The 27,205-nt window shown below is 38.3% G+C and overlaps 1 protein-coding gene across 1 annotated transcript in view; it reads left to right on the top strand.

The window, feature by feature from the left end:
- Positions 1-27,205, top strand: part of RTEL1 (regulator of telomere elongation helicase 1) — a 50,742-nt gene that overhangs the window by 1,680 nt on the left and 21,857 nt on the right. The window contains exons 3-24 of the mRNA XM_063349977.1: positions 24-222; positions 587-680; positions 1,607-1,688; positions 2,294-2,354; positions 2,590-2,665; positions 3,389-3,473; positions 4,635-4,700; positions 6,591-6,744; positions 7,064-7,102; positions 7,761-7,839; positions 8,947-9,044; positions 10,359-10,414; positions 12,820-12,894; positions 13,783-13,864; positions 17,964-18,096; positions 18,255-18,368; positions 20,686-20,726; positions 21,852-21,937; positions 22,721-22,798; positions 23,509-23,586; positions 25,967-26,110; positions 26,939-27,054. Of these exons, the coding sequence (XP_063206047.1) occupies positions 24-222; positions 587-680; positions 1,607-1,688; positions 2,294-2,354; positions 2,590-2,665; positions 3,389-3,473; positions 4,635-4,700; positions 6,591-6,744; positions 7,064-7,102; positions 7,761-7,839; positions 8,947-9,044; positions 10,359-10,414; positions 12,820-12,894; positions 13,783-13,864; positions 17,964-18,096; positions 18,255-18,368; positions 20,686-20,726; positions 21,852-21,937; positions 22,721-22,798; positions 23,509-23,586; positions 25,967-26,110; positions 26,939-27,054 (2,036 nt within the window). The remainder of the gene's footprint in view (positions 1-23; positions 223-586; positions 681-1,606; positions 1,689-2,293; positions 2,355-2,589; positions 2,666-3,388; positions 3,474-4,634; positions 4,701-6,590; positions 6,745-7,063; positions 7,103-7,760; positions 7,840-8,946; positions 9,045-10,358; positions 10,415-12,819; positions 12,895-13,782; positions 13,865-17,963; positions 18,097-18,254; positions 18,369-20,685; positions 20,727-21,851; positions 21,938-22,720; positions 22,799-23,508; positions 23,587-25,966; positions 26,111-26,938; positions 27,055-27,205) is intronic.

Below are 27,205 nucleotides of genomic sequence, written 5' to 3'. Positions count from 1 at the left end.
AATTTTATTTCTCTTCACTAAAGAAAGTGAATGGAATTTTGGAGAGCCCTACAGGGACAGGAAAGACCCTCTGCCTGCTGTGTTCCACTCTGGCTTGGCGGGAACACTTTAAAGATACTATCTCAGCCCGCAAAATTGCCCAGCGTATGAATGGCGTGGAACTCTTTCCTGACAGACCCATGTCATCCTGGGGCAATGCTGCCACAGATGCTGATATCCCGAGTAAGTACTGTGATTTTTATGCTCAGTAGGGGTGATACAGGAAGGTTAATGAACACTTGCTTTTATCTGTCTTTTGTAATAAGTACGTAATTATAAAAGTCATGGAGCCATTTAGCAGCTGAAGCACGGTTTCACCATTGTATAGATTTTAAAAGCGTTTTACATATTTTTAATTTTTCTTAGAACATTAGAAACTCATCTAGCTCGTTTTGTGTGTGAATACTTAAATGACAAAATTTCTTGCTCTCTCTACAAGGCAAACTGTTACCATAGTACCAGCCGGGAAAGGAGGCTAATAATATCTCTAGTTCTTCTTTCCATGCTAATAATATTTTTCTGCTTTTTTTCCTCTTCTATTTGGCAGCTTATTACACTGACATTCCTAAAATAATTTATGCCTCCAGAACTCACTCACAACTTACACAGGTCATTAACGAATTAAAGAACACAGTCTACAGGTAAATATGATTTTGGATAATGTTCCTATTCAAAGAAAAGGCAGAGAAACCATTAATTATTGTTTGAATTTATGTGGATAAATGTATAAAAAAAACGTTATCCAGAGAAATGTAGTTCTCTTAGTATGTATGTATGTAATCTGGATTTCTTTGTTGCTGGGTTTGGGCTTTTTTCATACTCACGGTTTCTCTTATCTCCTTTGATCATAGAATTTCTTGAATTTGGTCTGGTTTTGATTCTTTACTTCACACATTTATTTCTAAAATTACATATATTTTTTCCTTTTTTTTTTTTTTCTTCCTGGGGCAGTTAAGGCAGTGGGAAGCCGTTACAAAGTTGAATTCTTTAGGCTGATGTAAATCTGTGAGGAACTTTGGATTTTGCTATACCAGTTTCTGTCAGAGTTTTCAGGTGGTGACTGAGCTCCTTGGACAAGCAGTAATCATTTGTTTGTGTGTTTCTCATAAATATACAGCCTTGTAATAAGCAAAAAAAAAAAAAAAAAGTATTGTGAATGTTTGTAATGCATTAGTTCTTGTCACAACCTTACTCTAAATATCACAGCCAGCTTGGAAGAGCTTGTCATAGATGAGAGGCCGCGGCTTATGCATCTGAACTGTCATAACAGAACCCAGATTTATAGTGGATGATTTAAGTTGCTACTCATTACTTCCTGCTGTAAACTGCTGCTTGTTACCACCCACTGCTACCAGGAGAAATACAGTACCATAAAGTCAAGTAACATATACAGCTGTTATAAACACATTAACTTACTTAGTGTCTCTGATTCTGACCCTTATTTTGGGCTCATGTTTCTGCCGAACCTTTCGTTTTTGATATATTATAGCCAACCTGGGCGTGTACAACTGTGTTCTCCTTTCTTGCCTTAATTTTAACATCAGCTTTGTGTATTCTGTTTGAACAGGCCAAAGATATGCGTTTTGGGTTCCAGAGAGCAGCTTTGCATCAATCCTGAAGTGAAGCGACAGGAGAGCAACCACATGCAGGTGAGAGCAGAGCCTTGAAAGCACAGTGAAAACATGGAGGCTTTTTGCTTTGCTTTGGTGCATGGTGTGTAATTCTTAACTCTGACATTGTTTAACTGCTGGAGGCTGTAGGGAAATATAGTAGTTCTAAATGTGTTTCGAGGAACTTTTACTTTCTAGTTTTATGAGTGCAAAATTTAATTCTGAGTTTCTGGTAGCATTTTCTGTCCAGAGAAGGATTGTGTAGAACGTGAGAGTTAATTGTTTGCAGTTTCTGATCTGCCACTTAAGTGTTTTTCAAGAGCAGCAATAATTTCAAAATAGTGCTTCAGTTATTGATTTACCCATTATTTTAACAAATAATATCAAATATTACTGTTTTGAGAAGTATTAGTGGCAAAAAGTAACAAAATTTCCTCTGAGCATCTGAGGGTTCTGTGCTGCATAAAAGAGAGCATAACTTTTAAGGTGGACAGAAGGACACGTGATTTTAAAACTGAAGAACTGTGATTAACATGTATTGATTAGCTGATGTTACAGAAAACTAATAGCTCTTAAACCCTTAACCGGCTTTTCAGTGCTGACAAGCTGTGCTACTCTTGGCTAAAATATACTGTATTTTACAGATCTACATGTGCCGAATGAAAGTGATGGCTCATGCGTGTCATTTCTATAACAATGTGGAAGGTGAGTTTGGCCATGGAAGTAAAGCCCTGTCTTTTGGAGAGGGAGAGATTTGCTAGGCAGGAAGAGAAGTTTGGAAGAGTTGGCAGAATCTGCCTGTGCGCGAGTGTTTTGCTCTGTGTTAGTGTCTTTCAAGAACGGAATGTTAGGAAGTGGATGAGCGCGATGATCAGGGTAACAACAGGTCTTTGTGTGATACCTTTACCTAAGCTTGTGGTTGTGATGTAATTTTTCACAGAAAAGAGTACAGAGAGAGAACTGACTGAATCAATCATGGATATCGAAGACTTGGTTAAAAATGGAAACAAGCACAGGTAAGTGATCCCCGCTGACTTTACTCCCCCTTACTTGTGAAAATAGTGAAAACTATTCCTCTGCTCGTTTTTTATTAATACCTTGGTATGAACTTGACATACGCTAAAGTAGCAGAACAGTGATGAGCGCAAAGTAGAGTGGCTAAATATGTTGCAGAGACAGCTTCCAACAAAATCATGTGTGCACTACAGCCTTAGCTTCTGTTACTGCAGTTTTCATCATACAACGATTTATTCCAATCCTTAGTTGTGTAAAGACTGAATCGGATCAGAGTCAGGCTCACCAATATTTTATTTCTTGCTTGAGCAGAGGCTGCCAATATCATCTGTCATGACAAATGATATTGCAGTTTTGTTTCAGATCGAAGAGGATGAGGTGACGGATTTGTTGCGATAAAATAGTCTAGTGCAGCATTGACTTCTAGCCTAAAGAAGCAAAATGATAATGCTGTAATGAATGCCACTATTTCTCCTTTAATTTCTTTTTTCTTTGTTTTGTTGAACTGCACAGCTAGGTATTATTTCCTGTACTTCTTTTCACTTGTGTTGTGTGAATAGAGCTAATCATCTGCCCTAAAATTAAACATGCCAGTTTCAACTCGTTAAGAAGTTGATTAGAAACCCTTGAGAGTATGAAATATAGTACATGAACGCACTCTTAATATTTCTGCAAGTGTTACTTCATGGTTTGTACTACTTTTTTTTTTTTTTTTTTTAAAACAGAGCTTGCCCTTATTATCTCTCTCGAAGCCTGAAGCAGCAAGCAGATATTATTTTTATGCCTTACAACTATTTACTAGACTCAAAGGTAACATATATCTTTGCTGTTAAATGCAATTGTTCTTCTATTTGTCTTACACTGGCTATTAGCGGGCGAGCTGTGGAGAACTGATGCAGAGCAAGTGAATGCGTTATGCGATATACTTCAAAACTAATCAAAACCTAGTTAATTCAGAACCCCTTTTGTGTTTTTCTCTGTAAAGTTCTTTAACCCAGTTAAGAAATATTTCTTTTTTTGTTTGAGGTCTTGCTGTTGTTATAGAACTAGCTTTGCAGAAAGTGATGCCTTTCTTGTTTGTTGATATTCACCTCCTGAATGCAAATCTTCAGTTGCATACTCTGCAGTATTTTTGCACGCATTCTGAGACATTTTTGTTTCTGCAGCCAACTATAGGATTTCTAGAATAAGGAATCTTTTTCAGTAGAGTTTGGACATCTCTCTTGGAAAAAATTGCTGGCTTTGTTAAAAAAAAAAAAAAAAAAGTGGTTACAGTAAGTTGTCCATATTTCATGGATAGAAAATGAAACCTTTGAAAACTCTATTGAGGAAACAAATCTGCTGACATCTTCATGCAACTTGCAGTAATCCATGAATTATAGTAAAAGCCAGATTACATTCCATTGCTACAAATGGCAAAAAGACCAAATGTTTATAAATGAAAAAATAACATAAAATTTAAAAAATCTCTGACCACCTTAAGCAAAGAAGCTTTGTGAAATGAAGTTATATGCTCTGGTAGTGTTGGGGGTGTTTTCGGAGCACCCACTTTTCGCAAAGATGACAGAAGCATGAATTTGTAAAAACAGGGCAAATCCCCCTGCTTCGCACCCCACTCCTCCCACAGCCCTGCCTGTAAAATAGGGACTGAAATTAATTCTGATTAAGCTTCTGTATCGTAGTACAGTACAACAGGTTTTGGTTTTTTCTTAAATTACAATGTAAATAGTAACCTCCATAAACTTCTATGTCATGCATTTTATCACCTTCGTTTCCAGAGAAAACAATTCTATGGTTTATATATTAGGTAGCCACAGCAATTACTTGCTGTTTTCTTAACAATAAATAAATAAATAATTTGAAATACATGAAAACACAAATCTGTCGCCTGAGCCCATTTCTCAGTTAAATCAGTTCTATATTTCTCGCTAACTTTTTTGTCCATCTCTCTCTCTCTTCTTCATCTTTCAGAGCCGGAAAGCGCACAACTTAGACCTGAAGGGGACTGTGGTGATACTTGATGAAGCTCACAATGTGGTAAGTTTTTTCTGGTCTGTTTCCATTTTTCAAACTTCACCAAAAGTTTCACCAAACTTTCACCAAACTTCACACAAACTTCACCTGTGCCCTATTACAAACAGCCTGTAAAATCTGTACTTAGCTATTTCAGTTCTTAATGTTCATTATCATTAATATTTCTTGTTTCCGTGACATTTAAAGCTTTGTAGTTTAATTAACAGCCCTTTGATGCTACTGTGATTTTCTACAAGATGATAGTTTCTTCCTGAAGGGCGGATCTCCAAATTTATGAGGGCACTCATTTTCTTATTTGGACACTTCTGTTCCAGGGTGTCAGAAGTCATGAAAGATCCATTCTTGAAGCTCAGCCGCATCGGCTGTCCAAGTGCAGTAGACACCAAATGTCACTCTTACAAAATTTTCAAGTCTTCATTCATAAATAAAAAAAAAAAAAAGAAAAAAAAAAAAAACAACAGAAAAGTGTTGCATTATGAAATCTTCTCTTAGTTGGCTCAAAACTGCAGCCCTTTGCCGAAATAATGAAATGCAAAGGAACATTTGAAATATGTCCCTTTTTTTCTGCCACATGAACAACCTCCCAGTGGGACTTCTGATAAACAGCTGCCAGGTTTATTTTCTGACTGTGTGTTGTTCTTTCAGTAAACAGGCCACTGGAGCACGTGCCATGTTTCACTAGAGATAGTTGCAGAGTTGCGTCCAGTATATTCTCCTTTCATCGGAACATCTTTTTTTTCTGTTGAAAAATAGGTGGAAATCCAGTCATAGTTGTTTGGATTTTTGGGGTTTTTTTTTCCCATTTATAGTGTTTTAAAAATATTTATTGATGTCTGCATGCAGAAATTAATTAGAACGTCTATTGTAGAACTACTCGTTGTGCAATAGTTCTCCCGTGGTACTGTCTGTTTCATGTTAGTATGTGGAAACTTAGTAATTACTCTGAAGTAAAACTGGCTTGCAGCTAGTTCAGTGCTTTTTTCTTTATAACTTATTTCTTCATAGCTATTGCAGTCCAATTTTTGTGTAGGTTAGTTCTTACTATTTCTCTTTATTCTTCAGGGAAGATGAGTCTTCTTGTGAGTGAAAAATTTGTGACAAAACAGTATATGACTTATTTTTCAAGGTCATAGAGAGTTTTGTCAAACTTACCAGTTTGGTGAGTGTTGAAACCATTACTACTTTTTTTTTTTTTTTAATTGAAAGTTTGTATTTTTCTTTCCTTCTCTATAATAATATTTGTTCTGGCATACATTTTGGCCCGGGTTTTACATAGAATAATACGCATTTTACTGATTTTTTTTTTTTTTTTTTTCATGGTTTCCCTTCCCTTTTTTTCTCTATGCCCCCTTCTCTGAATGCAAGATCATGAGGGGCAAGGACCATGTCTTCATATGAGTGAATATAGGGATACAAGTATTTCCTGCAAGTGCGAGAGGGGCTGGGAAGTAGCTCTTTCAAAGGACAAAATGATTCTGCAACTAAAAAATTTGCTACTTGAACAATTTGTCATCAGACAGCAAGCTATTAGGTGACTGTGTAGGAGAAATAAAAGGATGTCAGGGAAAATCTATCAGCCGCAACACTAAAAACACAGAGAAGGTGATGCCTATTAAAAACAAAAGGGGTCTTAATGATGACAGTGATTTGCTACTAGGTGGAAATGGTAGAATGTTGATAATGTGGAAGAGGCAAAATCTGTTCTATGTTTCAGAAAAAAGGATGTCTAGTAATAGTCAAAGTCTTAAGGTGTTTGTAAAATGTCCTCTGGCCTGAGCTGGAGATCAGAAATGAAATCAAGGCTGGTCATCTGGATTTTATCACCTATGAAATTGCCTGAGCATAGAACACACAGAGCAGTCCAAGTAATGCTTCCATTCCGTATATTTTTAGGAGAAGTTGTGTGAGGAGTCATCTTCTTTTGACTTGACACCCTACGATTTGGCTTCTGCAATGGATGCTGTAAATGTCGTACTAGAAGAACAAGCCAAAGTAGTTCAACAGAATGAAATAAATGCTGAATTCAATATGGAGTTGGCCAGTTCAGGTGTGTTGACAACTACAAACCACTGTTTCACTGGGATTATAGGGTGCCACTGCCAAGAACTAGAAAATAACTTTTCCTAACATTTTCTGGAAAATTTACTCTCATTAGTAGATACATTATTGTTAATTAGTAATCACTGTCAGACAAACATGAGAAGACTTGGCCAAACCAATGTGACATGAGGGGTGATGAAACAGAACAGTGAGTGGAATACTTATGTTTTTTCATATACACAGTTCTAGCCTTCATATGCATAATTTCAGAAAAGCCATAAACTAGGAATGAAACATCCCCTTGAAGTCTTTCCTTTCTTCAACAGGACTGAACATGGAACTTGAAGATATAGCAAAGATAAAGAGTAAGGTTATTTTTTGTTTTGTTGAAAATTGTTATTGAAACAGTTTCAAAAGGTCAACAACTATAAATCAGGTTCATGTAGCATTTCTGTAGACATTGCTCGTAATTGAGAAATTCATGGAGGTTTAAGTTGTCTCTTTTTTTTTTCAGAGAATTTTGTGGAATATTTAGTTAGTTTTTTCCCCAAAAGATGAGAGATTTGGCAGATGAATGCATCACTTCCTTCTTCGCTAGGAAGTTCCCTTGTTTTCTAATCTCGTGAGTGTGCTGGAATTGTATTAATTGCATCATTCTTCTGTAAAAACATGATGCTACATAAAGTTAATAGCAAGAGCTTGAGATAGCTCATGTTTACAAAGGATTTCCAAGAAGAACTTTCCCCGTCTATATAGAAGAGTTTAACATTTCGCTGACAACTTAAGGTTCATCTAAGAATCAAGGTTATAGAAGTTCTTAAAGTTGAATACGAATATTTAGAGATGATAGCTAGGAAGGTGGTTTTGATCATTTTGAGTTGTTTACAGAATCAAGAAAACAGCTATGTTGCTGCCTTTGGTAACAGCCTTTGTAATAAAGTACTTTTGAAATTGAGGCTCAGATGTGTCCCAGAAGTGAGTTTCTGTGAACTCTAACTTTTTTCCCTCTTGTTTCTCTTAAAGAAATTCTTCTTCAGCTAGAAAGTGCTATTGATGCAGTGGAGCTGCCACCGAATGATAGCGGAGTCACCAAAGAGGGAAGGTAAATTTCTTCTTGTTAATATGTTTGCACATTAAAAGTACAGCAGGTTCTAGACCCGGGGGAAACTGAGTCAGGTGTCAGGATTGAGAGTACCATTCTAATTCCTGGGAATACTGTTTATTCAAGGTTTTGGGTTTCTTTAAATTCCCTTTCTGTAGTAATCTTTATTTCTGGTGGAACTCCCCTTTAAAGTGTTTCAAGAGTGGAAAATCCTACGCTGTGTGTTTGCCTATCAGGTATCCTGAACTGGAGGAAGCTCCACACTGTGCTTCTTTCAGTTTTGCATCATGGTTTAAACAGAGGTACTAGTGCTGCAGTGATTTGATTTGAGGTACCTCAGAGCTCTGTAAGTCTATTTCTGAGCTAAAGCGTATTGTACAGTGTAAAAAAATTAAGGGAAATTGCATGCAAATCTGTTTCTAAATTTCTACAAACCTTATGAAGAACGACTGAGGGAGCTGGGGGTGTTTAGCCTGGAGAAGAGGAGACTGAGGGGAGACCTTATCACCCTCTACAACTACCTGAAAGGAGGTTGTAGAGAGATGGGGGCTGACCTCTTCTCCCTGGTGACAAGTGATAGGATGAGGGGAAACGGGTTCAAGTTACGTCAGGGGAGGTTTAGATTAGATATTAGGAGACATTTTTTCACTGAAAGGGTTATTAAACATTGGAATAGGCTGCCCAGGGAGGTGGTGGATTCACCATCTCTGGAGGTGTTTAAAAAAAGGGTAGATGGGGCACTTAGGGACATGGTTTAGAAGTGGCTCTTGTCAGGGTAGGCTAAAGGTTGGACTCGATGATCTTAAAGGTCCCTTCCAACCTCAACAATTCTATGATTCTATGATTCTAATATTTATTGTATGTTGTAGAGAGGTCACGGAAAATGTGAAGGGTGTGGTCAGTACGCTTTCTTTCATGTCAATATTGCCTGCTGTCTTTACAATCAAATGCTTAGTTTTATTCCTGTAAATTTTTCTTTCTCATGGAGACAAGAACATGTTTTGCTACTAGGTGGTGAAATTGTTGTGATAAAAGAGTAACAGTAATTGTGTCCATGTGATTATTTACAGTGTTTACCCATTTGTGCTTTTTCTCTGTAAATTGCAGCTACATCTTTGATCTGTTTGCAGAGGCGCAAATAACATTCCAGACCAAATCCTCACTCTTGGAGTCGCTGGAGCAGATTTTACAGTTTCTTTCAGGCCGTAAGTTTAAATTTGTTAGTTATTTCACTCAGACTTTTCTCTGTAATGTAAGTAATCGGAAGTTTGCATTGATCGGGGAGAGGACAAGAAAGGCTTCTTTGGTTAGATTTAAATTATAGTGCTTTTAAAAGCTAAAATCTGACCCTGAGGACCTGTCTTTTTATTAGGGCTTTCTGTGAGGCCCTCTGCTGGGAAACATGGTTTATGTCTGTTCATGCAACAGAACTAGTTTTAGGAACGGCTTTGTGTCGAAACCTGAGTGTGCGCTAACACATGGGTGCACATACACGTGCATACATAGAGGATTTTTGCACACAACGCTCTTTCTCCAGACCCAGAAGAATTGTGGGGTGGAGCTTGTTGACATTTTTCTGATGGCACTTTTGATGTCTTGAGTCCTTCCTTGGTCATGGAGTCATGAAACGGGAATATTGGGAATCATGTAATCTGTTTGGGGTTTTTTAAAATTATTTCTAATTGATTTAACAAGCTTCTACTGTCTGTCAGCATTTGGTTCTTAATTTGCCCTTCTGCAAAGAAAAATCTCCAACTTCTACATGTGCTAAGAAAATGATTTAGTTAGTTCTTACTAGCAGACTTTTCAGTAAAAGCATTGAAGAGAACAAGCCCATCCATGGAGACTGTCAGTTCTGCAAGTGCATCCTTTGAGAGCACATCTATCCTTCCGTTGTTTTTTTTCCCCAGCATCTTTCTCCTTTTTGGGTTGTTTTTGCTCTAGCTTAACAGGTGCATCTGTTTATCACTTCCATGCTCAAATTCTCATCATGGTGTATTTCATATGTTCTTTTAACTGCTCCTCTGTAGTCACTGTTTTAAGCATACTAGAGTCTTGGATGTGATTGTAAAGGGCTAGTTATAGCTGTAGCAAAGGTTAGTTTTGTCTCTTTTTGCATAATGGGGTATTCGGTTTTCTATTCTTTTTTTTCATGAGACTAAAATTAGTTGTGTGAGCTTTTGAAAAAGCAACGAAACAGTTTAAGCATGCTTATCTTTGTCTTAGTTCTCTCCTTTCCATTTTTTTAATGTGGAGGAGCCTTAAGAAGTTTATGTAATTGTCTCAGGTGACAGCTTCCCAATGCATTAGAGACATGAAACTTCCTTTGGGATGCCAGTTTCACGTTTCTCCTTGCGTTCTGAATAATGGGGAAAAACTTGAAATAATTTATTTGTCTTAGATAATATTTTCAAGCCATTATATTCAGTGTTGTGCTGTTCAAATAGCATATGGAGATATATATATCCAAGTGGATGTATGTTGGTGTTGTAAAAGTAACCGTGCATTACTCTCTCTAGGTACTGGGATATTCGTCAATACATCTGGATTGCATAAACTCTCAGATATTATCCAGGTAAGTAATTAAGGCTGCTTATGTATATGTCTGAAAGATAAAAGAATCAGTTTAAAATATGTGGAAAGATACTGAATTGATTTTATTCTTGATTGTACGCACATTTGTGCGTTGATAGAAGTCTACAGGTTTTTGAGGAGAAAGCTGCTGCCTAATGGGATGTTCTCCTTTGATTTTTACCCAGATTGTTCTCTCATAGTTTTGATGTCCCTTTTTGGACAAGCTCAATTTAAATTTGTCTGGTTTTAGCCTCCACCAGGTGGAGCTTGGTTATTGAGCTGTTTCTAGCAGTAATGTTTGGAAATATGAGACCTTCTCATGAAGTAACAGGACAGGCTAAGGAAAAAAGCAAGCAAAATGTTAATTTAACTGTTGGGGTTTTTTTTTCCCATTTAATTATTAAATTCGGGGATCTCTAAAATAAAAATCTTTAGTGCCACAGGAACTGAATGTGATACTTGTGGGTACCCATATGGTGCTGTCAGTCCTCTCCCTGTTGTGCACTCGCAAAATATTCATTATGAAGAAACTGTGCCCCGTAAAAATAGAAGGTACAGTGGACCAGTGGCCTGAAATTCAATTTCTAGCTTCCCTTGGAAGTTTTCTTGAGTGATACTCTGAAAGAGGGTAACGTTTGGAGAGCTTAAAGTTCAAAAGAAGTAGCACCTTAGCCATAGTGTTACATATTGGAAAATCTGATGATGCTTGGGATTAAGTTCACTATATTCCCAGAATTTGCTGATTTAAGAACATCATCTTGGCCTGAGTTACTGGGTGTCAGGTTGAATAAAGACCTTTTCCTGACAGTGAAATAAGACCTTTACTTCCCAAATACTTGTGGTGTTTTTGGATCAAGAAGATCCCTTTACTCCCATCTTTAGTAGGTGGGTGAAGACAATGACAACATTTTAATGTGTGTTAATCATTGCTTTTCTGTCTTGGTTCAACGATTTTAATTATATTTTTTTCTGTTAGAAATTATAATTCAGCCACTGATGCAAGAAATTCCATGATATTAAAGTCTGGTGTGCCTGGGAATGTTCAGTCTCTTCATAGTTTTCTGGTTTTGTTTTACTCGCTGGTAACATGCCTAATAGATTAGCTGCCAGATTTTTTTCAGAAATCCTTGTTGTCAGATCTTTTTTCTGGAAAGAAAGCACACAGATTAGTATGTGCTGTGGGATAACTGTTGGTGTGTGCTTTTTTAGCCTGTGGATAGGCGAAAGGTGATTTGAACTGGAAGAGCAGTCTTCTGCTGAAAGCTAAGATCCCTTTGCTGCTGAGGATGTGCACATGGACAATTATTACAAATCATCTGCCACATGGTAGTTTGTTAGCTTGACATATTTTTAAGTAGGACTAGGTCACAGAGTAATTGTTGTTTGAACGCAGTGCTTTCTTGTTAGAGCCTTGTCTTCAAGACTTAATTTATAAACAGCTTGTTTTTATTAATAATAATTTTTTTTCTTCCTTTTGGAAGAACACTTACTAGAATCTTTTTCATACATCATATCTTTGGCTATTTTTCAGAAGTCGGTATTTCCAGTAATTGTACTTTCTTTTCACTGGTAGAGAACATCTTTCTTGTTGCAATTAGCTGATATTCTTATGAGCTTGGATAATTCCTTTTAAATGTCTGAAGAAATTTTGTTTAGAAAAATTAACAGAAGTTATAAATATTTGAGAACCACAGCTGTTTTCACTGAAGTTGCACTGGAATGCCATGTGTTTGAAAGAGCATCGCCCTTAGTCATAAGACATCACAGGAAAGGGGAAGAAGCATAACTCTGTGCAGAAGAGTTGATAGAAGCTTTTAATTTAATGTATGAACAACTAGATATGATTACAACTTGCTTTTTTTTCTAAGCAGAATATTACTAATGTAGAGTACCATGGCGGAAATTTTAAACTAAAGGAACTCAAAAAGTTCTTTTACACTCAGTTGTGACTGTTCTTTTACACTCAGTTGTGACTCTGATCTCATGAATGTGTAGTGTGTTTATGTTTATCCACAGCCAGAAGTCTGAATAATCTAATTATTCAGGCAACAGTCTGAATAATAGTACTGTCATATGTATGGGTTGAATATATTTAGACACTGGCTAACATTTTTTGGATCAATGAGAAAGCCATGTGGCTAGCAGGAATTGCCTGTAAAAAATTAATTTATTCAAGATTCCTTGTCTTTATTTAATAACAGGAGCAAGGAGATACATTTAAGGTTATCACAGCAGTAACTTTTGTGGAGATACCTTGGCCTGAGTTACTGGGCATCAAGTTGAATTAGACCTTTTCCTGAGAGTGAAATAAGACCTTGTGGAGATACTTCTCAGTGCAAAGATGCATTAGACAGTTTGCTGGAAACAGTTGTTAAATCTTTCCATTTGTTTACATCCATTTTCCAGACAGTATTCAACATCGATCCTCCAGAAGGCACAACAGGTTTCATGCCACATCGGTCAATATCTAAATATTATAAGGTACGGGATGCTTTGTGTTGTACGTTTTTCCTCGCTGGCATTTAATGTCTGTGCTTAGTGTATCCTAAGACTCAGAAGGATGTGGATAGTATAGCAAACGATGATGTTGATTACAGGGAGGATATATAACTTCTTCTTAAAAAAGCAAACCAAAAAACCACTAAAGGAACTGTGGTTTGTTGTTCAGGTTCCAAGGAAAAAGAGGACCTACACAGTATTTTTTAAAGAAACTCTAAAATGAAATTAGGAAAGTGCAGCAAATGTGCGTTATTGAAAACTTTGATACTGCATATTATGCAAGAATTAATGTGTTCTTCCAATAATCTGTTCTCTTGACTTTAGTTTAGCCTATTACCAAGCAAGTGCAGTTGAGCCACTGAACCTCCCCCCTGAAGTCCTGCTAATTTATTTTGTCTTTGGGACTGATGGGCTGGGATGCTATAATGAATTTTAGGAGCAGATCTTTTTTTAGATAAAAGGTAACTTTTATGTTAAGACTTGGTACTATTTTTGTTGCTAAATGCAGCAAGTTAGAAACACAATAATTTTTTTTTTTTCTAGTCTGTGTGTTTTATTCTAATGGACAATACCCAAATGATGGGGTTCTTTGTCTCTGCTTAGGGCGGCCCAAGAAAAGCTGCTCCCATAAACGGAGTCAAAATGGCTGGTTAAATGGGGATATTCTTCTTCGCTCCTTGTTAGATGCATTATGGAAGACTAGAAACAAAATAGGAAAGACAGACAGGAAATAATACAACCTTACTAACACTATAAAAGTGACACTAATTATGTTAACTACCCTTAATAGGGGCTAGCTTTTTTGAGGGATGAAGTCCAAGTTAATTTCTGTAGCTATGTCTAATAATGTTTCTGGTTTTTTTCCTTCAGGTACATATTCATCTGGATAACGGTAATCAGAAAAAGAAACAAAGGACAGATTTCTGGAATTCATCGTCCGCAAAAAAACAAGGTATGGGACTCGGTTTTGGGGAGGCTCATGCAAAAGCTCAACTGCTCCTTTCTGTTTCAAATAAGAGAAAACAGTTGAAGACGTCCCAGTTTGCATTACATCACATTTGTGAACAGGGAGTCCTCTTGCAAATTTTGGAGTGTCATTGTAGGATTTTGAGTTAAACACCACCTGTTATCTTAATGTTAAAAATGACTCTGAGGAATAAAGGGCTGAACAGAATAACTCAATGAGGGCACCCTCTGGATCTATATATATGCAAAATATTTTTTAAACCCAAACAGCATGGTACTATGCCTCATAGAGCTGAAAAGTCTTCGGCGTGTGATTAGTAAGCCTGGTTGCTGTCGTCCAAGTTAAAACCATCAGTACATGTGGGATTGGGAAAGGTTATTTTTTTTTTTTCCTCCGCTAAGTGTCCTGGTTTGAGTTAACTTCAAACCAGAACACTAAGTTAGCAGAGAACCAGTGGGTGTGGTTTGGTTGTAGGGGATTTTTTTGATCGTCTTCTGTAAGATGAAGAGACTTGGAGCATTCGTGTTGCCCTAGAGCTCTCTTTCTCTAGAACAGGGTAGGTTTTTAAGGCTTTGGGACTTTAAGTTTGAGGAATTTTAGGATTGTTTGAGGGTGTTCCTTTGCAGTTTTATGTTTCCAAGTACAGCTCCATTGTAGATACAATGAGTCGAGGAGATGTGTTTTGCTTTTAGAGTTACTTTGAAAGGCAATCTCAATATAAAACATTCTTGTACCAGTGCTGCGTTGTGCGCTTCTGGAATAGTTCTAATGCAATCATTCCAATGAAAGAAAATCATCTCCATTATGGAATGCTTGCTTTTATTGGTGTAGAGAAAATCTTCAAACCAGCCCAAGAATGAGAAGCTCTCCTTCCAGATTGACGTTGAGATTTATGAAATGCTCTGTTATCTTCATATCAGCTATATTTCTCTGTATAACTGTGTTTTGTTAAACACAAAATTAGTGTAGCTAATGCTGTAACTACCTTTTACAAGAAGGAGAGTCATGTATAGATATGATACTGAAAATGTGTGCTGAAGGTATTGTAATAGTAAATTCCATGAAAGTTCTTAACATCCGTTGAAATTACTCACATATAGCGGAGGAGTTAGAATTGGTTGGCTCATTCTGAAGCTCTGTAGTGAAGATTCATGTGATGTGCCAGAGAAATAACGCGTGAGAATGTGAATTCTTAGCCAGGAAATGCCTGCCAGGTAACAGCCTGAGAGCACTGTTACCTTCTCTGAGATGATCTTTTTTTGAGCAACTTCCTAAGTACTTCAGGGCATATTGTCACTTCTTGATAGTTTCAACCTCAACTATACTTTTCGGTCCTCCTTGTTCAACTGAGATTTCTCCCTCTCCTTGTCTCTCTCCTCCCACCTGTTTTATTCCTTATGCTCTGCAGAACTTCGCATCTGGAACTACCTCAATATAACCATGCTTCAAAACAACATATTTAGAAGAAAAAAACCCACCTGGCTTCTGAATCAGAGGCTTTTCCTAAGGCTGCTATAAAGCAACACTGTTGTTGGACTTCAACATTCTGTCTTTCTAGAATTTTTATTTGTCTATTTATTAAAAAATACAGTTAGGTGGAAAACAAAATGTTTTCTGATTAGAGAAGACAGATGCATATCCCTTTACCTAAGCCTTCTCAATAGAATACTCTCCAAGGATCTTTGTAAATACTTTGCCTCATAACGGTCTGCTTAATTACTCAGCTAAACACTCTTGAGAATGTAAGTAGTTGTTTCACAGAAGTCCTTTTCTTAAGGACAAAAGTAACATTTTTTCAAAGAATGAGTTTACACAAATTTAGTGGTTTTGCACATAATGCCCCCTTAAGTGTTTCCACAAAGTAAGTTTTCCTTACTAGAAGTAAGTTTTTCTGAATAGAAGGCATGCTGTTTAGTAATCTGCAATTACTGTTTTCCTGAGATATTGCTCAATTGGAGTTTGAAGTTACAGGAATAATTCTAAGTAGATTTTGTTACATATGTGTGCAGGAAAAGGCTAACAGAAACACTTTCTGTTTATTGCATAATTTGGAGGATTTATACACAAAATCAGTACAAAGCAATCACAGAATTCTTCTGGGACTTAGTAGACATATACTGATATATTTGCCTTTCAGATAAAACCAGTGTTTGCAAGTATCTATGCAACAGACTAGCAATTTGTTGAGACTTGCACTATGTGGAAGCCTAGCAGAGGCCAGACAAGACTGATCAAGTCTCCAGTTTCCTGTAGTGGTAGAGCAGATTGTATAGAAATAATGCAAACCTTTTAAGAATAGCTGTTTTCAAAGGATTTTGTGGAAGTTATTCACTCAGCATAATTCTCTACAAACTATAATTGGTGAGAAGTGGCATAGCTTGGGTCAGCTGATGAGATTACTGCCCTGGGTATCTATTCTGTGTACAGATGCCACAATAGTGAACTGTTGCAGTTTTACATTAGGATAAAATACTCTTACTCTCCGTTTGCTCTAAATCACCATGTTGCAAACTATTAGCAAACCATTTCTCCATGGATTAGCTGCCCTTATATCAGGAATGAAAAAAGCTGCTGCAGAGATCTGCTTCGTGTAACATCCAACAGCTCCTGCTGGTGAATGGGACCTTTAAAATAGATTTTAATATTGTTAAGCTTAAAGACATAATTACAGGACATGAGGCTAAAAATGTACTACAATTCCAGCTTCTCTAAGAACTGGGCAACTGGTGGCTGGCAGTCCTCGTGCAGGGTTACAGAGAAGTGTATTTCAAACTGAGCATTGGCGAGGCAAATGTGAGTGGTTGGTGGGATTCGCTTCTAAGCCATCCCGTACCAGCACAGTTTGCTTTTGTGCCGGAATTTCTTAGGCTGCTGACATAAACGACTTTACTCTTGTCTGTAGATACTTACTGGCCTGTCCATATACAGATCCTGACTGCAATTTGCACCAATTCATACTGTGAATTAAAGAGATAAAGAATTTGCTAATTTTTGATTCTTCTAGAATCTGCACATTGTCTGGATGGATTTGCCCTAATGAGATGGAAGGATAAAACTTTAGCTTAAAGTAAATGTTCTCTTGTAATTCTAAGCAGTAAGTGACTCACTGGGCACATATGACTGGGGATTTCCTGAAACTGTCGGCTCCGTTTTGGAAATAAAGTCTTTGAATAAAGCGTGAACCTTTAAAAGACATGCACATGATATGTGTATGCTAGGTGGTTTTTTAACTGAAACTAATAATGCAAAACAGAATCAGAAACCGAAATAAAAGCTAATGTTTTATTTGACTGCTGTTGTTATTGATGTACATGATTGTTTCGTTGCCTTGTTCCTTTCACTGTCTCTGAAAAGCTGTTGCTAAGTGTTCATCAAGACCAACAATGGTACAACTATAGCTGAGCAATGAAAGAAATGACTAGTGTGATTTATCCATTTTTCTTTATATCCTTTCTATTGATAATTTATAGTATGCCGGATTTTCAGTGTCACACGCATTGTATATCCACCTCCCACAAAGGATCTGAGCAGAAGTTGAAAGGTTTGGCCGTTGACTGTGGGGAAAAATGGAAAGTTTAGGTGAAAGGTTTATAGCCATTGGAAATTCCTGATGGAGAAGGGGTTCTTCTCTTTTCAAGCAAGAGCAGAGGTGGAGATATATTTTTATTTTGTTTTAGTAACTTCAATTGTTTGTCCTTCATCCCAGTATTCTGCCGTTCTACCATGCTTCCCCTTCCAGTTGTCCTTGACAGCAAGAAGTGAATCAGCAGATGAAGGACTGAGTAGTCTTATCTGCCGACAGAAAGACTTGATACTTTGGCTTTTCTATAACCATCTTTTGATTAAAAGTATAATCTACCTAAGGTGCGAGGGAGCAATGACTTTTTAAACTATATTTTGAACTGGCATAGTAGTTAAATCTGGGAAGGACCAAAGCAGAACATACCACACATCTGAAATTTTAGCTTCAGACGCTGGCTGTTTTACTTTCAGAAGTTCAGATGCAATGTGCTATATGCTACTCATATTCTAATTTTTCCACTTACGGACTTGCTTCTTAATGTCTTCTCTTTATTTGATACAGGAAAGACCTTAAGCTACTGGTGTTTCAGCCCTGGATACAGTATGCATGAGCTTGTTCGACAGGGAGTCAGGACAATAATCCTTACTAGTGGGACTCTCTCCCCCCTCTCATCGTTTACAATGGAAATGCAGATGTAAGTACCTAGATTTGTGAACAGTACTACTACTGAAAATGTGCCATCTGCTTTTGGGACTTCAGGTTTTATCTCAACATTTTTGAGTGTTATGGACTGGTAGCTGGTAGGGAATCATGTAATTAGTGTGACTGGGATCTTACTTTTTGTTTGTTTAGCCCTTTTCCTGTTTGCTTGGAGAATCCTCATGTTATCGAGAAACACCAGCTCTGGGTTGGGATTATTCCTAAGGGACCTGATGGAGCTGTGCTTACTTCTACCTATGAAAGAAGGTAATGAACTTCCATGTGGAATTCTGCTGTGAAGTCTTGGGTTCTGACACTTCGGGTTCTGCTTACAGGAGGATGCTAGTGAAATGAGTGGTCTCTGTAGCTCTTTTCTTGGATAAACACCGTGCTGAATAACAACACCCTTTAACTGCTTGAAAATTTAGAACTGGAGGGCTAGAAGGGAGCAAGTATCAGGGCACTAATAGTCTGTAATGGCCCTGACCAGCCTCAACTAGGACCCCCACCCACAACCATCAAACCATCACCCAGGAGCTCTACTTAAGGTCTGGCATAGGCCTTCAGTCACTGCCCAAGCTGTAGAACTGTCTGTCTCCCGCTCCATCATAACCACACCTGGCCGTGGACCCAGTTGATCTGACCCTGACCTACTGATTGACTTCCCGGTTTGACCTCGGACCTGCCTCGCCATCCCTGGACTGTGACACTTCTTACTGTCCCTGGACCTGCTTCTGGTTTACTGACTTGCATTCCTGGCTTGACCTTGGACCTTCCCCATCACCATGACTTTGCCTGATGATCTGGACTTGTGTTTGAGCCTGGCTACTGCATCCCAGTCTTTCCTACTTGCCTTGCTCTGCCAGTGTAGGTCTGGGCCAAGACCCCTGCCCTGCATGCCTTCAGAGCATGCTCAGGTACCACCTCCCTGACATGGAGCCCCATCCTAAATTTCTGCTGAAGGCTTAATTGATTTGAAACATGACTGGCCTTTGCAACGACTATTTTCATATCTAAAGCTTGTCACCATGACGAGCCTCTCTTTTACCTCTGCGGTGCCTTTTTAAGCAAAATACATCCAAATATTTGTCAAGCTTTTCATTATAATTTTTCTTGCTTTTCTCTGGTCTTACATCATTTTGCCTGCGTCTGTCTGTTTTTCAGAGCAGGCAGTGCTTCTGCTGCAGCTTCTGTCGACAGCGGAATATACTGCCAGCAAGGAAGGCCAAAACTTGATTTCATTGTATCTTGACTTCCGTTGTGAAACACAATAGTCTCATTGGCATCTCTGCATATAATTTGAAAAGGCAGTTTCATGCTTTGGTGCACAAGGCAGAGGGTTCTGTGCTTGCCAGTTCTCTGAAGTTACTAAAGGGTGTCATCACACTGGTGCTAGTACTGTGTTCAGGGATGTAATCCTTCTGTAGCATCTTGAAATGAGGATCAGTTCCTTGGGTATAGATACATGTGTTCTTCCGTTTAACTTTCTTCCTGTAGTATACACATTTTTATGTGTGGGCACATTCTTAAATCGATTTCAATTTTAACACTATAGACAAACCTCTGGCTGAGAATTCTGTAATTTAGGTTACTGCAGGCCTGACACTCTTTTTCATCAATACAGAAAAAAAAATAGATTTCCAAGAGCTTTCACTGAAAAAGAGGGGAAAAATGCCAGATGTTCCACAGAACTGGAAAGGGACTCAGCAATTGTAATTGATTTTTACAGAGAAGAAGTCTGGAAAACCCTTATACTGTAATTTTCATTTTCAGAAGCTTAGCGTGCTGTCTCAGTGTGTTTTGTTGAAGATACTGTCTTTCGAAGGAGGAAGGTTGGGGATTCACTGCACCTAGAACACCTTTTTTTTTTTTTTTTTTTTTTTTTTTGAAGGAAGGGAATTCACAGTGTTTGCTGTGTTTTGACAACATCTGTGCCGTGACACAGGCATTTGTAGGTCTTATAAAAATAAATATGTTCTTTTTTTCCACTGCATGTGTAAGTTTCCTGGGAAAACAGTATGCAAAACAAGAGGGCACTAAAAAGAAAGACGCATAAAGGCATGAGAGAACAGGTGACTTTTCAGTCAGGGCTGGAAGAAACAGATAAATACTGCTCGTTGTAGAGCAGTACTTTTTCAGTCAAAGCAAAAGCAATTTATTTGGCTTATACCACAAGTAAATAACAACCATAGTAACCAAATTCACCCTTTTTTGCCCCGCAGCCTCACCACACCTAATTCAATCATTATTTTAAATAGTTGTAACGTTAGTCAGGCTTGGCAGCACCTGCAGGCTTTTCTGGCAGAACTTGCACCCTTACATTGTTAGTATTAATCATAAAACTCATATGGCTGCCCATTTCCACTTGTTACATTTTGATAATATTGAAGCTTAGATCATCTTCAGTGGTATTAGTAAGAATATTGAATAGTAATACTAATGCATAGTCAAGGTATTACTAATTTTGTGTCCATGGCATGGGTGCTTGCCACAGGAAGGAGAGCAATTGGGAGTATGAGTCCATATGTATGAAAAACAAAGAAAAGGAAATACAATGATGTTACTTGATTTTTCTTCTTCCTAGGTTTTCAGAGGATTATTTATCTTCTCTGGGGAAAACAATTGGTAAGTGGAGTGTGTGGATTTCAGAAATGGGTCGTTGCACAGGGTTTTTAGAAATCTGCAAGAAGGAGAAATACTACAGAAGACATAATAAGGTAGAGAAAGGTAAAGGATTGCATTGCATATCTAAATGCTGTCTGGTTTTGTATGTTCCTGTTTCTTAAGCAGCTGGCTACTGTAATTACACACAAAAATGAGTTTGAGTCCTTGGCTTAGTATTTCCAAGTCAGGAGTTCATTTTTATTGTCAGTTGTTTGTGTTTGGGTCAAAAATGTGGTTCCTACACACAATCAGAAAGTGGGGCAAACTAGAAAATCCGTGCACAGAGATGATGGAGCCAAGTGTCATTTGCAGAGCAATTAAGGATCACAAGAAGTCAATGCAATTTCTTGTGATACTTTTAAAGGCACTGTGTCAAGCGTGCTTTAAGTCAGCATTTATTGTTTTGGTAATGTTTTACAAATATGATAGAACTAGAAAGTTTTAACACATGAGGACAAAATAGAAGAGCACTTAAGTAGCTTAGCTGAGATATGATTGAAAGGGATCTGTTAAATCTAGAAATGTTTGAAGGAAATAAAGCTTTGAGGTATGCAGCTTGGCCTAAAAGGTGAAACTAAGAACATGCTTTCACAAAATATCAGATTCATGTTTTTTTCAGTAAAGCGTATACTATTTGACCAGAAAAGTGTATACTCTTTGACTAGAAAACTCTCAAAAGCCATCTTGTAGTACCTCATCCGTTGCTTTGTCCATTGTAGTCTAAACATTCAAAGAGTGGAGAAAACGATCTAAAAATAGCTCCTGCTGTTCTAAGGGAAAATATAGCAGGTGATGCTGTATCTCTTCCATCTATGGTGTTTGGTGTCACTGATAATATCTTTTATCCTGTTAACACTATGCTTTAGAAAGGTATTTAGGCATCTGTATTAAAGCTTATACCTTGATGACAAGATTATTGAAATTATTTTTAAAATGAAACAACTTCTAATATACGAATGTTCATGTCAAGAAAGCAGCAAAGCTTTCGGAAGGAATCCACGATGTTAGTTTGTTTCCTCTGCAGTCTGTGTCCTCCATCCCAGGATGAAAACGCCCTCAGCTGTACACTGGTCAATCTCGTTGCAGGTAACCTTGTGCGAGTTGTACCGCACGGACTCTTGGTGTTCTTCCCATCATATCCTGTCATGGATAAGAGCCTGGAATATTGGAGGGTACGTTAATTGCTCTGCCTTTATTAGGTGGTTTGGTTACATGCTCAGACAGTTTGTACTTAGGCTATCTAACCAAGCTCATTAAAAAATTCTTTGTTAATAAGTAAATGATAAAATCTGGAAAGTAAAAATCCAGGTCAGCCTTCTTTTACTTTGGTCACAATACACTGAAATGCAGTGTTGTAGAAACCAAACCCAAAAGAATCTTAATACATTATCTCATCTGATCTGATTTCAGAATTCATTTAATTTCACCAGACTTCTCTTTATTAAACTTCCAAATTATAGTTGGTCTAAGTGTTTTAACTCCTAGGAAAAAAATCCCAATATGAGCATTTCTCTTTTATTTTTAGTTTGTAGCTGCTGCAGCTGTAACTTTTGTAACTACTGTGCTCGTGACTTGAGTGTGCCTAGTGAGACTTGGTAAAACAATTCTGTTCTAAGTGCTCCTCCTCCTTGAAAGTGAATGCTGGGACACAGGTGTCGTACTGCGGAGTGGGGCTCTGGGAGGTGGGTGTTGGCAACTTGCAAACTGGAAGGAAAAGAAATGGTTCTCCCATCTGCACAATGTCTGAGTTGCACCAACTGCAAGGGGTCACCGTTAGTGGTCTTAGGATTGCACGTTTCTTCTTCCATCTCTTCCTATGTTTGGCAAGAGAGGAACAGACTGTGTTGGGGACGTCCGTGGAGACCACTCCTGAGCATTTCCTTTCTTGTGGGCACTTCTGGTATGTCCTTACTTTCACATGACCATTTCTGATATGTTCATTGTCTGTTTAACAGGAGCATGATTTTGCTAAAAGAATAGAAGACGTGAAACCAATGTTTGTGGAACCCAGGAACAAAGGAAGCTTTGCAGAGGTTGATTATTCGTGTTGTATACCCATAACGTTTTCAGAAACTGGTTTTGTGTTTAAATACCTTCCCTAAGATGTGTTTGAACACAAAGACTTTATCCTAGGATAAAATTAAAACTCTCTGAGAGCTTCTTTGAATTATAGTTCTCTATGCGTCCCTCTTTTACTCTTTAGGACAGTTGCACAGGGCATAGTCTTCATTTGAAATCCAGTGATGTGACTGCGGCTAACAGACATATGTACTGAGTAACTGAAATGTTAGAAATCTGTGACTTCAGTAGTCAGCACCCTTTAATGTTCTGCGGGACATTTCCTCCCAGCTTGTTGTGCTTTGGGTGTTAAGGAATTGTGCAGCGTCATCTTATTTATTTATAGCCACGCTTCTTAGACTAAATAATATCTCGCTTTTCCTATTTTCCTCAAGGATTTGCAGAAACACAGGACAGACCATATTTTACCTTCTCATCAGAAGTATCTGTTAGTAATCTTTTATGCTTACACAGATGTACTCTAGATTTCACACTAGTGTAAGGGTTTTGCTAAGCAAATGGCTTCTGACATTTGCAATTAGTAAAAGTAAAGAAAATTATACTAAGCCAAATTAATCACGTTTTAAATCTTAGTATACAAGTCAAATTCAGCTAGTACCGCTTTCTATTTATGCATATGCAAAGGATGATACCATTCTTGCTCTTAAACTAGTTTATCTTTTAGGTAATGGATGCATACTATGATAAAGTTGCCTGTCCTAAGTCCAACGGAGCTGCTTTTTTGGCTGTATGTCGGGGGAAGGTAATGTAACAGAGAATTTGTGTCATTTGAGATGGGATTATATAGTGGCATCTTCGCTCAGAGGCTTTCCAAGCTGGTGAAGAGGGCTTTAAACTAGAGTTGCCAGGGGAGGGCAACCTCAATTCATCCCACTCCTATCAGTATGATGCCAGCAATAGGTGCCCAGAGCCTGGAGAAGGGTTGCAGGTCAACAGGAGAGCACCTGGAGTGTAGCAGGAAGGTATTCCAGCCACTCTAGCCAGTAAGTTGGCTTCATCGGAGGCCCAATTTAAATGCCTCTATGCAAATGCACATAGGATGGGGAATAAACAGGAGGAGCTAGAGATGTGCACGTGCCTGCAGGGCTATGATTTTATTGGCATCACCGAGACATGGTGGGATGGCTCCTATGACTGGAGAGTTGGAATGGAAGGATACAGGTTCTTCAGGAAAGACAAGCAGGGGAGATGAGGAGCGGGTGTCATCTCTATGTCAATGACCATATGGAGTGTGTGGAGCTCCACCTGGGGATGGATGAGGAGCCAACCAAGAGCTTATGGGTCAGGATTAAAGGGCAGGCTGGGACAGGTGACATTATAGTGGGGGTCTGCTACAGGCCACCTGACCAGGAAGATCGAGCAGATGAGGCCCGCTAGAGACAGATAGGAGCAGCCTTGCATTCACAAGCCCTGGTCCTCATGGGGGACTTCAACCACCTTGCTGTCTGTTGGAGGAACAGCACAGCATGGCATAAGCAATCAAACATGTTAAACAACACTGCTGAAAATCAAAAATATTGCTCAGCTTTAAAGAATTTACATTAATTTCAGGTTCTCTGGGCACATTTGATGGCCTTTAATTTACATTTTCCAGTGCTGATAAATTGATTTACGGTATCGGTGGAAATATTTGCAAAATCATAAATTACTCATAGGGCCTTTTTGCTGCTGCTGCTTACTGCCTACCAAGAGAAGGTTCAACTTATTTTGAACCTTCGGTCCCAGTCTCTAAAGTGGCTGTTGGATCACTGAAGAAAAGACGTAGCTCTTTTCGGGTGGAACTTCCAGTTGAATATGCCTGTCCTTCCAACAATACTGTATTACCCTGAGAGGAATAGAGTCTGTGGAGAGATCAAGCTTTGCAGTAACACACAGTGGAAGGATGGATTATTGTAGTCACAGGGTTAGTAGTGTGACTGCAAAATTGGAAATATTTGAGAAGATAAACCAAAAGAGGCATGTTGTCAAAAGCTGTAAAACTAGCTCCATTCTCAGCCATCACTTCAAGATTCCCTCCCAGGTTATTGCTCAGCTTTTACATTGGTAGTAGATTCTAGCAAGCTTTTTGTGTTCTCTGTTCCCCGAAAGAAAAATGAAAAAACAGTCCTTTTTGTAAAGGGGAGATTCTGTCCCAGTTGCTCTAGTTCTTTTGCTAACTGTATCTAGGCCCGGAGTGTCTTTAAAAGTTCATAGGAATTGTCTTTCCTATTTTGGGGGAGTGAAGGGCAAGGTTTGGTTTTTTTTGTTTTTTTTTTTTCTTTTTGTCTAAGGTTGGTCTTCTTATGCTCTTATTGGCCTGGGGGACTTCCTTTGTGCCCCAGAGAAAATGCCCATAAATACAATTTAGGCAATTGCTAGCTCCAGGTGGATTATAGTGCTTGCTGTGATTGCTCTTAGTGGCAGTGCTGGCTTAAGCTGAGCAGAGTTGGTCATTCCATCTGCCCATCCATCCCTAATGTTATATTTCATCACAACTGCTTATATGTCATGGTAAATGAGATTGGATAATGGATTCAGATGAAAAACAAACCAACTTTTTTTTTTTTTTCCCCCCTGAATTATTTTTCAGTCTGTTCAACTCTGATTTTGTTCATTTCACAAAGTGATTTGGCAGCACAGGATGGGACGTGAGCGTGTACGGGGGGAAGAGCAACAAATACTTGAGCAGCACAGCTGGTGGATATCACACTATGATTCTGAGCAGATTTCTGGTAGCTTTCCATTACTGCTTTGAAATGATTCTGTTAATTTTTAATGTCAGAGAAGGTTTGCTATGTTCTCACCACATCTCGTTAACAATTCAGGGTGTAGAAGGCTTAAACAAAGGTATCGACTCACATTTAAGACATCTTCTGAATACAACTGCTCTGCTTATCCAGGAATAGGACATATGTATCAGTGGTGTAGGCTGAGGTTATGCTTTGTGCAGGGCCTCATAGAGAAAAAAGCGAAGTTTAAAGCCCCGGTAATAAAAGCAAAAAATCTAAACTATTCATAATGTATTCATAAACTACACTTGGCTAGGGATTTAATCTAATGGAGGGAAAAAGGCCAATAACTGCTGAATTGCTCTGAAATGTCACTTCAAATCCTGTTGATAATGGACAACACTGTCTCTTCAGGCCAGCGAAGGCTTGGACTTTGCAGACATAAATGGACGAGGAGTCATCATTACTGGGCTTCCATTTCCTCCTCGTATGGAGCCCAGAGTCGTTTTAAAGATGCAGTTCCTGGATGAAATGAGAAGAAGTGGTGCAGGTGCACAGGTAATACTGGGCACCTTCTCACTATTGGCTCTTTGCAGGTTCGGGTCATTGTTTCTCCCTCTTGTTGTCTCTGTGGATTTTGGCCTTTGTTATCCTCCCGGCCTCATGGGACCTTGAATATCGAAAAGTCAAACATCCTTGGGAGTTTGTCACAAATAGTCACCTTTTTTTTTTTTTTTTTTTTTTTTAATAATTTTAAGGGTTGCAAATTCTGTCTTCATTGACATGGTCTCAATCAAATATAGGCTCAAAAACCGGTATAATGAAAGTTTCAGTCAAAATCTTTGTATGGATGTTATCCGTATATCTTTCTGAGGGAATTATTTCATCCAGAGAGAGGGTGGGCAGCAGGAATTGCCTGTGCTGGCTGGTTTGGGGATTTTTGTCTTGGTTGGTTGTGGGGGGGGCGTGTGTGCGCGTGTCTGTTTTGGTTTTTTGTGTTTTGTTTTGCTTTGGGTTTGATTTTTTTTTTTTTTTATTCCTTCAGGCATGAGAATGGATGGCATTATAAACGTAGTTTATAACATTTTAGTTTGCAGGATAGCTATTAGGTCTTAAATAATATGGTGAATCTGTTGTACTACCAAGGCTATGTATAGTAAATAGCCCCTCAAGTTGGATATTACTCCTAGAGTTTTCTGTGCACCGTCAGTCAGGTGCGATATTCAAGTCAACCTGTACTTGGTTTTCCAAGGCTTGTAGAGATTTGTCAGTAGATCTTGTTGGATACGTTTTTTTTATTTCTTTAGAAAGAAATAGTGAATGTACAGCACGGAGAATAAATTTTACCTGGTAAATAATGTTAATTCTTTCTCCCACCTCTTGCAGTATTTATCAGGGCGCGAGTGGTACAGTCAGCAAGCTTCCCGGGCTGTTAATCAGGCTATCGGCAGGGTTATCAGACATCGCCAAGACTACGGTGCTATCTTCCTATGCGACCACAGGTGAAACCTTGGCTCTAGAACATAAACATACGTCAACATCTTTATATCTCAACATGGGTATTGGTATTGAGTATGCAAATGTGGTGACGTTACTGTTTGGAGAAGGCTACAGTTCATAAGTAATTAAATTATTATATATAACAGGTTATGT

Source organism: Chroicocephalus ridibundus, chromosome 12 (assembly GCF_963924245.1).
Source record: "Chroicocephalus ridibundus chromosome 12, bChrRid1.1, whole genome shotgun sequence".
Taxonomy (NCBI): Eukaryota; Metazoa; Chordata; class Aves; order Charadriiformes; family Laridae; genus Chroicocephalus; species Chroicocephalus ridibundus.
Note: the sequence above shows the minus strand (reverse complement) of the source record. Positions and strands in the feature narration are given on the sequence as shown.